Source organism: Salvia hispanica, chromosome 1 (assembly GCF_023119035.1).
Source record: "Salvia hispanica cultivar TCC Black 2014 chromosome 1, UniMelb_Shisp_WGS_1.0, whole genome shotgun sequence".
NCBI lineage: Eukaryota > Viridiplantae > Streptophyta > Magnoliopsida > Lamiales > Lamiaceae > Salvia > Salvia hispanica.
Window position 1 is genome coordinate 37,552,953 of NC_062965.1, and position 13,324 is coordinate 37,566,276.

The 13,324-nt window shown below is 35.7% G+C and overlaps 1 protein-coding gene and 1 non-coding gene across 2 annotated transcripts; both read right to left on the minus strand.

The window, feature by feature from the left end:
* Positions 1-712: 712 nt before the first annotated feature.
* LOC125195813 lies at positions 713-1,598 on the minus strand. Its single transcript, XM_048094060.1, has 2 exons — positions 1,068-1,598; positions 713-994 (listed from the first exon to the last, which is right to left on the minus strand). The coding sequence occupies exons 1-2, from the start codon at positions 1,596-1,598 to the stop codon at positions 713-715; spliced, it is 813 nt and encodes a 270-aa protein (XP_047950017.1).
* Positions 1,599-4,009: 2,411 nt separating this feature from the next.
* On the minus strand, positions 4,010-4,095 carry TRNAM-CAU. Its single transcript is given in 2 exon segments — positions 4,010-4,045; positions 4,058-4,095. It is a non-coding gene; the product is annotated as a tRNA-Met (tRNA).
* Positions 4,096-13,324: the final 9,229 nt, after the last annotated feature.

Consider the following 13,324-nt stretch of genomic DNA (forward strand, 5'->3'; position numbering starts at 1 on the left):
AACTTGAAATTAAACAGCTAAACTCAGATCCATGAGCGATAAGCAGTTAAACATCATCAACATCAAAGTCGACTCCCAAAAGTGAAGTTCGACGGTGGAAACTAGCAAAAACAACTGAAATTAAAACAATTGTATTTTCGCCCTCACTAGGACGGTGTTACCAAACTCGAGATCTTTAGAAAGTACCCCCCTATCACGATTATCCCCAGAATTTTTCCCAAGTGTGTGTGTAAATGTATGAGCTAAGAAGAGTAAAAACTATTCCCCCTTGCGCTGCATGCTCCTCTCTATTTATAGGCGTTTTAGTGGGTCCAGCGAGGTATTGATAATGACTTTGTTGCCCTCAGCTGTAGACTCCCTTTATCACGCCAATTTCCTCGTAATTCCTGCTCATTTCGTTCCATTCTCCTGCTAGACCATCTCCTCCATAACTTCCTCGATCTAGCCATTTTCTTCACACACCTGGCTTAGGAAACGTGTTAGACCCAACAAATTATAACATTACTTTGCACATACCGATGCATGAAATTAGCCTTATCAGTCGCATATTGTACAACTCAATAGGATTCTGAGGCCGAATAGCATCTGGCCCCCATTCTTTCAAGTGGTACCTCACGCCTCGGTATGGGGTAAGAAATCCAAGGCTATTGGCGTAGCCATTGTCGCAAAGGTAATAGTTTCATATTTTAAACCAAAGCAATAACCAAGCGTTTCAGCTAACAAAAAACGGTATACAACCAAATGGTTTTAAAGAAATGGGCAGATTACCAATAGGCACTCTGAAGCCATTAGGTCGAGTAATGGCATTCCTCAAAACACGAGCATCTCCTGCAGAACCTTCCCACCCTGGCAAGACGTAGGTGAAACGCATGTGCCTGTCACACGCAGCTAAAGTGTTTGTGGTTATTTGGCCCTTCCTATTCCTGAATTTTGGTTTGTGTTCTCCTCGGACTAACACATTGATAAAGGTTCCATCAAGCGCACCGAGACAACCCTAAGACATTGACAACTGTTAACAAATATCATGAATGCAAAAGTGTACTCTTTTATCACAATTGCATACGTACCTGAAAATGCTTCCACCTCCAATCGACACAACCTGCATTGATCGGCTCAGGCTTGACAAGGAATTTATTGTGCAACTTTATGACCGCTGCCATAACCTCGTGAACATATTTGGAGACCGTGTGGCCCGACCTCAAAAAGTTGAAACGGACAATACGGTTTTTCTTGTGATGTGTTAAGACGCCAAGGAAGATGGCAACTTGCTCCTCGATACACAAGAACCGTTTGTCGCGTATTATACCAAGCTGCCGGAAAATACCACACAACCTACCGAAAGCATTTCGGTCCATCCGGAGGTTAACGAGACAGTCAGTATCGCTAACACGCACAAGTCGATTCATGTGTCTAATTTGAGCAGGCATTCGGTCTAGGATGCTGTATCGGAGAACATTTTGCAATCGTCTTCTCTTTCTCCGTTTATTTAATCGCCTAATGATGTGCCCCAAAATAGAAATCCTTGCTACTTGTTGTTTTCGCATAATGTCTTCAATCAAAACCATCAAATACTTGTCTAGCTTGGCAAACCGATCCATAATGACCAGCAAGAAAGCAGATTGAGTCCCTAACAATTTTTTGTAAGAACTCATTAAATTCAAGACGAATGCACACAAATTACACAAAATTCAGGTGAAATCAATAAGTAATCCCAATCTCCAGAACAAGTCAGTAAGTAATAACATAATTCCAAGATCCAATCAATTGTTGTTTCAATTACAAACGCAAGCACCAATCTCCAAAGAAGTTGACATACTGTGCTAGATTTGTAGGGACTGAGGTGAATACATTTGGTTCAAGTGTTAAGGTGTTTCATAATTGCAATTTCGTATCAATTTCACATACCACATAACAGTTGAAAACACACTGAATTTCACAATCCAAATCAACGACAAGAAAAATTAACAAATTCAAGCATGCTCCTGCTATGCAGCGAATTAGTGCTCAGTCTACATAAACTCACCGCAAAAATCAAGCTGTAAAAGAGGGGTATGCAGAAAAAATTGTCATATACAAATTAAGCCCAACAAATGCGATTTACTACGAAAGCGGTAAGTAATAACATAATTTTAAGATCCAATCGGTTTTTGAAATTCAAAAGAACGAACCTTGGACCAAATTAAAAAACGAAAGCACCTATCTCCGTCGAATTTCGACCAACTGTGCTCGATTAGTAGCTTCTAGGGTTTCAAACGTAAGCTCGATAATCAAGCTCACCAATCTCTGCAGATTTTCGACCACTTCACTCTTCTCCTCGCAGCCTCTAGGGTTCCAAATTCTCTCTTGGTAGTTTGTGGAAAAGATCGACTTTGCAGCGTGAATGGGAACAGATGAGAGAGGGTAAAGTGAATTTGGTTTACTAAATGGACTACTGTTCAAACCCATTTTGGCTATCGGAGGTTTTTACGCAGATATGTGAAATGTGCATTTCAGCATTTTTTGAGTGGGCCTTCATCAATTTACCGAGCCAGACAGTTTTGTTATATTGCAAACCAAACGTAACTTATTCACATTTAAAATCAGCTAAATGCCATTATATGGCAAACCAAACGGACTGTAATATGAATATTATATATTCTCTCTCCACTTAACACACAAAACAACACCTCCAGACCTCCTAAAATCTCGTACCGTCCCACAAGTGTGACATCTTTTGTGGAACGGAGAAAGTAAGAAAGAGTAAGTAAGAGAGAAGAAATGTATTGACTTTTACTAAAGAGAAAAGTAACTCCACTACTATGGAATATATACCAAATGACAATATAACTCTATTACTCCACTATGGAATAAAGAGAGTAGGTGATAGTACTCCCTTCATCCTACTTAAGATGACACGTTTTCCTTTCTAGTTGTCACAACTAAGATGACACATTTCCTTTTTCGGAAACTTTCGCTCTCCAATTAATACACTCAACTACTTTTTCAACCCCTATTAAAATATTTATCTTTCTTTCTCTCTCTATTTTAATTTCCACTCACCTTTTATTTCTCTAATTAAACACATTAACTAATAACTCCTAAAATCTCGTGCCGGCTAAGGAATGTGTCATCTTAGCCGGGATGGAGGGAGTAGTATATTGAAAACCTTACCATTTACGAAAAAAGTGAGTTAAGATAGAAGTACTTTAGAATCAGATGTTGTATATAAAATCTAATCCATCTAACAAAAAGGTGGACGTCCACGAACATAAAATATTTAAAGCATCTTCTGTTTAGTAAGAATTGATTAAGTACGTATATTTCTCGTTTATATTGTCCAACATAGTAGCTAGAATACAATATAAAATAAGGGAATATAAATTTCAATGTATTTGAATGCACTTTTTCATATGTACATCTACGGATAGTACGTATCTTTTGTGTGACCAAGATTTCTTCACACCTAGCTTGAACTTGAATTATTAGTTTATCACTACCTAGCATGATCTTAAGGATATTTTTTGTGGTCACTTTGATACAGTGGCGGATCGCGGGCGGGAGGGGCTCCGTGCGACTAATTTCTTCTTATCTGGACCTAAAATTACCATGTTCGTCCCCTCCGTTTGTCCCGACGTCGCCTCGAAAATCGAAAAAAATTATCATTTTCGCCCTAAACCAACATAATAATATATATTTCGCCCCCTCCATTTATCAATCCTGGATCCGCCACTGCTTTGATAATTCTTTCGAACTTGATATCATACTGGCATACTTCTATATTACTAGTTGAAGGAATAAATTAATAACTAGAAGAATATATAATAACTCCCTCCTTCTGCCATTTATGGTCACATATTGACTCGGCACGAGTTTTTAAAAATTGTTTGACTTTGTGAAGAAAATAGAGAAATGAGTTAGTGGAATGTTGATCATTTTTTATATATAGGGGCAAAGACAAGGGTAAATGAGACTATACATCACGGACATCCCAAAATAGTAAAATGAAACATTATTTCACCGGTAAAATGAATGGGGTGAGAGAGGCTCGAACTCTCGACCTCAGGATACCTCAGAAAGCTATGAGACCTACGCGCTAGCCAACTGCGCCACCACCCCTTACGGCTACCCTCTTTCTATAAATAAATCGTATTAGTTCTCACTTGCTGCAGTTGTTGATAGAGTAACGTTCAAGTCTAAATTCAGTTTTGTATCTTCCGAGAACACAACAAAAAATTGAATCAGACACACAATCATACAAGGTCATGTTAGAATGCTAATTACATATTACCTCCGGCCATAAAAAAAATAAACGAAATTATAAATGACACAGATTTTAATGTTCAATTGATAAATAAGAAAGAAATAGGAAAAGGAAGAGAAGAGAGGGGGAAAAGGTTGTAGAATGAGTGTTAGTAGATTGTGGGATCCATATTATAAATAATATGTATGATTATTATTTGTTGAAAACTTTCCATATTTAGACTTAGTCTATTTTGATGGACGGTGGTAAAATTAGTTAATTTTTTGTGGACAGTGGTAATAGTATATTTTAGCAATGCTTAGTAATGAAAATAAAATGTTTTGAGTTTTGATTGAGGTTTTTATGATATTTTGGATTTAATTGATTAAATTGAAAATACATATATTATGTAGTGTAAACTTACTCAGTATGTCTTTTGTTTCATAACACATAACTTAACATGAGCCGTATCTATGATCCGTTTAAAAAATGTCAATGTTCCTTTTTAACACCAAACAATATTCAAGTGTATAAAATGCAAAATAAAACTCCCCCAAAATCTTAGCTTTGGGGCTACTTTCTGACTGGATATCGGCGGCAAGAGGGCTATGGCAGTACAGAGCCCCTCCCGAACATGAGCCATTTGAATTTAAACCACTATTTCATCTAATTGGCAATTGCATACAATTCTTATAATCAAGTATTCATATAATAATATTAGTTGGAAAATGCGTTTCACATTAAGATGACCTGGAGTACTAATCTCATTTCTTGCCCAATGTAAATATTCAATTATATATAATGTCATATTTCATACGTTTAACTAATTTTGTCATCTTTATTGAACTTTATTTATAGCTAGTACTTCCTTTGTCCCCCGTAATTGGCACCAGTTTCATTTTCCATATGTCCTCAATTAATTGACACCTTTATATTTTTACTATTTTTGGTAATGGACTTTACATTCCATTAGTTCATTTCACTCACATTTTATTATAAAATTAAATTAATATATTAAAATAGAACTCACGTTTCACTAACTTTTTCCACCTACTTTTTCACTATATTTCTTAAAACTCGTGTCAAATCAAACGATGTCAATTAATGAGAGACGGATAGAGTAATACTCCATAATATAACATCTTAATACTAATAATGTTTATTTTCGCTTCTTTAATTGTTACCACTATAAATAAAAAATCTGTAAAAAAGAAAGAAAAAAAATAGGTACGAGTACTATTTTCTAAGAAGACAAGAATAACGTTGTTTTAAAAAATAGGTACGAGTACCATTTGAGTTTCATTTTCTAAACGCTTATAAGTAGCGGTTTACTTTCTTTTACTACTGTTTTTTAATTATTAATATTATTCGTGTTTTCAGGGAACTAAGGTCTCTTTATAACATCCCAATTCAGTCACTTTTTGTCACTATGGAAAGTTGTACCCTTTATTAGTATGGTAACATGGGGGAGTGCAACGCCGACGAAAGGGAAAAAAAAGGAAAAGCTAGATAATATTGAAAAAACAGCGGGATGGATCAAGAAGGCGACAAACTTGGTGTACAAAATCCTCGATGAAGACATAATGCCAGCCATCCTACCGGTGCCGGCTCCGGCGCCGATCCGTCCAATCCCGCTTCCACTCACACCACTGGTGTGTTGGAATAATTGAGTGAACAATTACATAAAGCTCTCTATGATGATTAACCGAGAACGATGGAGAAGGAGCATAAACAATAAAGCGAAAGCGTACCTTGATCTATGATGAATTGAAAGGCGGAATTGCTTTGCAGCGGCTATGAATCTTCCAAACGATCAGAGACATTCTTTGCAATAGTCTGCCGAGAGAATACATAGATATCGAATGTTCTTCTGACGTTTGGGGACCATAACCCTAGCTTATATTTATATTAAGTATAAACCCCTTTATTTTCTATTCGGCCCCTCATCAAATAGAAAATCACAAAATGGTATCTACACTTATTTCCATAACAATTAAATACACTTTAGCCCAAACTTTAATCTTTATTGAATCACTTTAATTGGGCAACTGAAAGATAGCCATACACATTAAATTAGTCATGTGGAAGCCCAAATTTCGATCAATCTCCCACTTGGGCAACACATGACACCAAATAAATGTGCACAAACCGAATGAGCACTCAAAAGTGCTATCACATAATGTATTTCCGAACAATATTATCATCAACCATATCGACATAGGACTAAAGGGGCAGTCACCATATTTTTTCATGATTAAACCCATCAGTAATCACATATGCAAATATAATCAACAACAGATCAATTATGGAGTGTAGCATGGAAATTTCATGCAAGGTGATCATACATGCCTATTTCCAACTGATCCTCCCAAATTGAGATCAAACCAAAAATAATGGACAAAACATAATACTTTATTTCCGCAGAGAATAACATGAGTTTTACAACTACATGTTCAATATAGAGCAATAACCAAAACTACTCCCACTGAACGGAAGTATCCTTAAACAACATAACACCCATTTGGGCTACATGCCCATGAAAGACCTTGGGTGATAGTCCCTTAATGATTGGATTTGTAATCATCAAATCCATTCCCTTATGCTCTATATGTATTTGTTCATTCCGAACCCTTTATTTAACAACCAGGAAGCTCCTGTTCTTTTAGAATATAATACTGCAGAGTTATTATCACAACATAACTTGAGTGGTCTTTCAATACCTTACAATATGCAGCCTAGTGGCAAAATTTCACAGTCATATTCATTAACTAGATGCCCCAAAACAAGTTACGAATTCTGTTGTCATGGCAGAAGTAGCTATGAAGTGTTTGCTCAGCACTTCTCCACGAAATGGCTCTACAGCCAACAGACACACGTAACCTAAAATGGATCCTTTACTGTATTGGCATCTAAACAAAATCAGAATCAAAATGCCTAAAGATATCTCCAAATGATCTGATTTTCTGTATGCGAGCATGTAATGCTTAGTTCTCTATAAATATCTCATAACCCGTTTTGCTGCTTCCTAATGATCCATATCGGGTTATTGAAATATCTGCCCAACATATAAACAATTAAAACCAAATTGAGTCTAATACACACTTGAGCACACATTAGGCTCTCAATCACCGAAGCATATGGAACCTTCTGCATTTTCTAAATCTCAAGATTTATCTTAGGGCATTGAATGAGACTAGGTTTGTCTCCTTTAGTCATAGGGGTATTTCTTTACTTGCAATTATGCATCTCAAATACTTTAGGCACCTTTTCACTATATCTCTTCTGTGACAATCGAAAATTGTTTCTTTCGATTCCAAATACAAAAGAGGCTTTCCCAAGATCTTTCATCTCAAATTTCTTCGAGAGAAAATTCTTGGTGTTAGTGCAACATATCTTTATCGAAAATTATTTCTTTCGATTCAAAATACAAAAGAAGATGCATTTGCTCCCACTAAACTTGTGATACACACAACCATCAATAGCATTCTTTCTGAATCCAAATGAAAGAACTACTTCATAAAATTTGTGGTACCATTGACGAGAGTATTAATTGAGGTGTTGAGATTGACTTTAAATGATATAATCCGCATGATATTGAATGTTTACAACAATATCATCTTGGGGTTCTTAATATGCTTCTTCTTCAATGATAGTAATTGATACCTGATCATTGTCAGAAGCAGTAGTAGGTGTCTATACAGACTCCTCCTCAAAAGTAATGTTCCTTAACACATTCTTCCCCCCAAACTCAACATCCTCAAGGAATACTATATTTCTCGTCCCAAAATTAGTTCCTTTTGTGGGATCATAAAATTTAAAAACCCCTAAATTTTTCTGGAAGACCAAAGTGAGAATATATGCTACAGTCTTTAATGCCTCTCCCTAAAGCGAATGCGACAAGGAAGAATGATAAATCATACTCCTTCACATATCTTTAAGAGTTTTATTTCGTCTTTTAGCTACACCACTCATGCTAGGCGATCCTGGCATGGTGAACAAAAGGACGATTCCACATTCTTCCAAATAGAAGGCAAAATGTCTTTGACATTGTTCACTTGAGCAGTCATTATTCACCACCACAGTTAGATTTTACTTTCTTAATGTTTTTGTTGAGTTGGAGTTCAATATCAACCCTGAATATTTTGAACTTGTCTAATGCCTCAGACTTTTAATAGATTAAATGTAGGTGCCCAAAACAAGAATATTCGTTTGTGAATGATATAAAATATTGTTGATCATTCCAAGAAATCGAAGTGAATGAACCACAAATGTCCGTATATATCAATTCTAAAATGTATAGCTCTATTGGCATCTAATTTCTTAAGTTTGGTTTGCTTTCCTTCGATACATTAAACACACAAATCAAGTTCTGAAAAGATAAGTGTATTCAATACAACATATGACACAAGTCTCACAATCCTTTATTTTGAGATATAACCAAAATACTTGTGTGATAAATTAACCAAATTCTAATTATTTAATTTGCTTAGTCCCTTTTGATTCAACATGTAAAGCTTCTGAATATGAAGTAACATAATTGAGCATACAAAGATTGTTATATGCACTTAAGGAAACAGTGCCCACAATGCTAGAATTATTTGAAGGAAGAACTTTACTATTTCTGAATGAACAAGAGAAACCAAATTTGTCCAAAGCAGAAATAGAAACCAAATTTTGTCTAAAAGACAGTACAATAAAGTATCCTTCAAAGACAGAATAATTCAAGTCTTTAATAACAATCTACAATGCCCAATAGTCTCTACTTCCACCGATTTGTCATGTCCTACATAGATGTATCTTTCACCATCAATTGACTTTCGGTAGCTCAGACAGCCTTGCACTGATAACCTTATGTGAGTAGTAGCATCAGAATCTACCCACCAAAATATCATTAGGGACTAAATCCAAATTAACTTTAGAACAAACCAAAACAAGAATTGTAACTTCCTTTGCATGCCATGCGTGATATTTACAATTCTTCTTTTTATATCCATGTTTACCACAAAAGGAAACAACTATCATTATCTTTATGTTGTTTCTTTTGTGATGAACCCTTATCCATATTAGCATTCTCAATATACTATCTTAATGCCCTTTTACTTTATTTCTTGAGATACTGACCAGATGTGCAACACCAAATGCACAAGCAAGTCTTTAAAATTCAAGCTTTAGTGAAGCAATGTGAGACATGTGTATAATGTGCTCCCTTATGTTGCCCTTGCCCTTATACTTTATTGAGATCAAGCATGTTTGTCTCAGCCTTAATGTTTTTCACAAAACGTACCTTAATTTTGGCAAGGTATTCACTAGCCTTAGTGCTATACTTAGATGCAGTGCCTCAAAAGGCTTCTAGGCTGCTACACCTAATGATCAGTAGACTTACACGATTCGAGTATTCCTACTTCTCGTAGTTTCTCCTTTGATAAGAAGTACTATCGTCTGTAGGAGAAGTAGGTAGCTCAATCCTTAGTGCGTAATCCAGATCCATGCAACCTAGAGCAATCAAAATATAATCTTTGCGATCCTTAAAATTTGACCCATTCAACACTGACATATTGTTCATGTTGGAAGAAACTACAAAAGTAGACCTCATAATTGAATAGAGAACAAAACCAAATAAACTGTCATGCTCACATCATAAAATTCAAGTAAAATGGTAACATCTCGAGGTACCGGCACAACATTCATATCAAGTCTTTGGACAGTAATATGAACTTGCAAGTGGCAACCTCTTTGTAGTGATCAAACACTGACAATAAGATCATGTCAAGTAATGTCACCACAGGTATGTGTGTATCTCGTGCCAAATAATAATCTTCCTTTGGGCCGACTAATATCCGCATTAAAATACACACGCACTTCTGTTAGGTTGGTATACTGAAAAGCATGTTTCGAGCAAGTTTCGCTCGAATAGAATCTTGCTTGTATACGTAAAACTCTATAATCCACTTTTAACCCGATTCAGTATTATTCGAGCAGTCTCGCACGAATAGAATCACTATTATTATTACATTGTGTTTGCTTGTGCATTTATAAGATGTTTTACAAACATTTAAATGCATAAGAAGTAAACAAAGTCTAAGTCTTTTGCTTAGTAGACCGGTTGTGGGCGTCGTCCACTTTAAGGTAACACGGTCAAATCTATGCAATGCTTTGCAAAAGAAAAAGAAGAATTTCACAACCTAGATAGGCTTTGGCTACCTATCGTGAAAGGTTGCAATGTCAGTCCGCATATTTCTAAGCCTTACTGAAATAAGATGACATTGGTGTGGTATAGCACTGAACGGATCTAACAGCAAGACGTGTCTTTATGCTATCTACTGAAAGACTAGGTCTTGATAAAATTCTATTTCTTAATCTACATATGTTAGCATTGAGCATACGGTATTGATTATGCACTACTTTGACTTATCAAATGGTGCGGGTTTTTCGCAACCCAATAATCCCGATATATTGGGTAGTGGTGATTAATATCTAGCGGTGCTAGGATTGCTATTATGTTGAAACGTGCGCGAGGTGAGTCTCGTTTGATAATGTCCTCAAGAGGAGCTCGAACAAGGTTTTATTATTCGGAAAACTGGCCAGTTGGAGTTTTATTACTCTATAAATAATAAATAAATGTTTGTTGCTAAGTCCACTCTTGGAATTAATAAGATGTTAATTAATTAAGTCCATAGCAGACATTAATTAATTAATGGACATTTATATCTTAAGCGCGGGAAATAAATAATAAAAGTGAAAACCCGGATTACTTGTAATTTTGGATTTGGATGAGGAGAGTTCAATATTACTTCTGTAGTGGCTGCTCGTAATATTCCAATATAAGCTTATATTAAATTGTGGGTTCAATTTAATTAGTAAAATGCTAATTGGGGGAGCCCATATCCAAAACCTTCCATAGATCCCTGTCTGGGCCCAAAAGGAACTTAATATAAATAGGAGAATAAAGGAGACAGAATGATCACAATTTTTATTCTCAAATTTTTTCGAAAATTTCGAACTCTCCAGCTGTGGAGGATTTCGAGTTCTTCACCTATTCCCAAAAGGATTTCTTCTGTCTTCGTTATTCGAGTCCTAGTATTTTGATGAGATCAGCCCATCCTGATATCGAGATACAGTTCGGGAACCAGAGAGAAGATCCGTGGTCTAGTATTGAAGATCATCACGTGGAGAAGGTGCGAGCAATCGTCGATTCTTTGGAGAATCAAATCGGTAACTCTAAACCGTAGAATTCATGTTTTAGGATTTACTTTCTTTGAGCATGAATTATTTGCGTTCTAGCATGCAATTATCTGTTTAACATGTGAATTGATTAATCGCATAATCGGTCAAATAGATCCTACGTCTGATTTATTTGTTTTGTACAAGTCTTCCGCTGTGCAAGGGGCACCAAACCCCATCAACTTCACCGTCCTAATATTCGCAATAAAGAAGTCTAGACAAGAGAGGTTACTTTGGCAACGTCATGTTTCGACTAATCTATTTTGAATATTAGTAAGACATTATGAGGTTCCAAGCACAACATCCACATCAAGTCTTTTGACAGTAATGTGAACTTGCAAGTGGTAACCTCCTTATAGTGATCAAACACTGACAATAAAATCATGTCAAATAGTGTCCACCTTTTGGCATCACACTACTTGCACAAAACTGAATAATTGTCACGTATTTATCACCAAAGGTATGTGTGTATCTCGTGCCAAATATTAATCTTCCTTTGGGCCGACTAATATCCGCATTAAAATACACACATCAATAAAAGGAACATGAGATGCACCAAAATTATTGAATTTAAAATTTTAAAAACTGAATACAAACGCTTGCAAGCAAGTCGTTGATAATTTTCCAGAATATAGTGGCTAGCCAACGAGTCACTGGGTTCGCGTACCTCGCGAACATAGCAAGTCGCTAAATCCTGACGGCCAGTCCAATAACTCCCCAGCAAATCGCAAATTGCCGACTCCTTATAGGATTCCATATAATTTTTCCAAATCCGATTTTCATTAAAATCAACAAAATCCAAATTTTGATGTTTCCCAAGAACGAAACCAATGAACATAAACACATCCAAAACCAACATTAAAGTAACCAAACAAATCAATAAAACACAATCTCTAGATTTTATGGATTCACCAAAAATGCAAGAACAAAACCAAATATATGCAACTTTATAGCAACAGCCAAAATGCGGAATACACTAAGTCAAGAATTTAATTACCATCACATAAGAATATTCTCAATCATCAACCAAAAAGGTCCCTAACCACCTTGAATTAAATCAATTGAAATCTCCGTAGCCATGAATTATCAATCATACCCAAATTATAACTTCTCGGCAAAAGGAAGAATTAACAATCATATTATGCGCAAACATAAATCATGCGTGATCATCAAACAATGAAGAATTGATAAATCAATTCCTAAACCTTTATTCCATATAAACCATTTTAATTATCAATTCATCCCTCTGTATATCTGTATCAATAAGTGTATAAACCAATTTCCATAAACACAACAGCGGCGGCCATATATGCAAATTATAAAACGAATCGGTAAACCCCAATATGAAGAAATTTAATTTCTTGATCCAAAAGACAAACGCAAACATAAAACCTTAATTCTTCTTTTTCAATTCTCAGAGAATCATCAATAGAGTGGCTCTGATACCACTTGTTGGAATAATTGAGTGAACAATTACATAAAGCTCTCTTGATGATTAACCGAGAACGATGGAGAAGGAGCATAAACAATAAAGCGGAAGCGTACCTTGATCTATGATGAATTGAAAGGCGGAATTGCTTTGCAGCGGCTATGAATCTTCCAAACGATCAGAGACATTCTTTGCAATAGTCTGCCGAGAGAATACAGAGATATCGAATGTTCTTCTGACGTCTGGGGACCATAACCCTAGCTTATATTTATATTAAATATAAACCCCTTTATTTTCTATTCGGTCCCTCATCAAATAGAAAATCACAAAATAGTATCTATACTTATTTCCATAACAATTAAATACACTTTAGCCCAAACTTTAATCTTTATTGAATCACTTTAATTGGGCAACTGAAAGATAACCATACACATTTTAAATTAGTCATGTGGAAG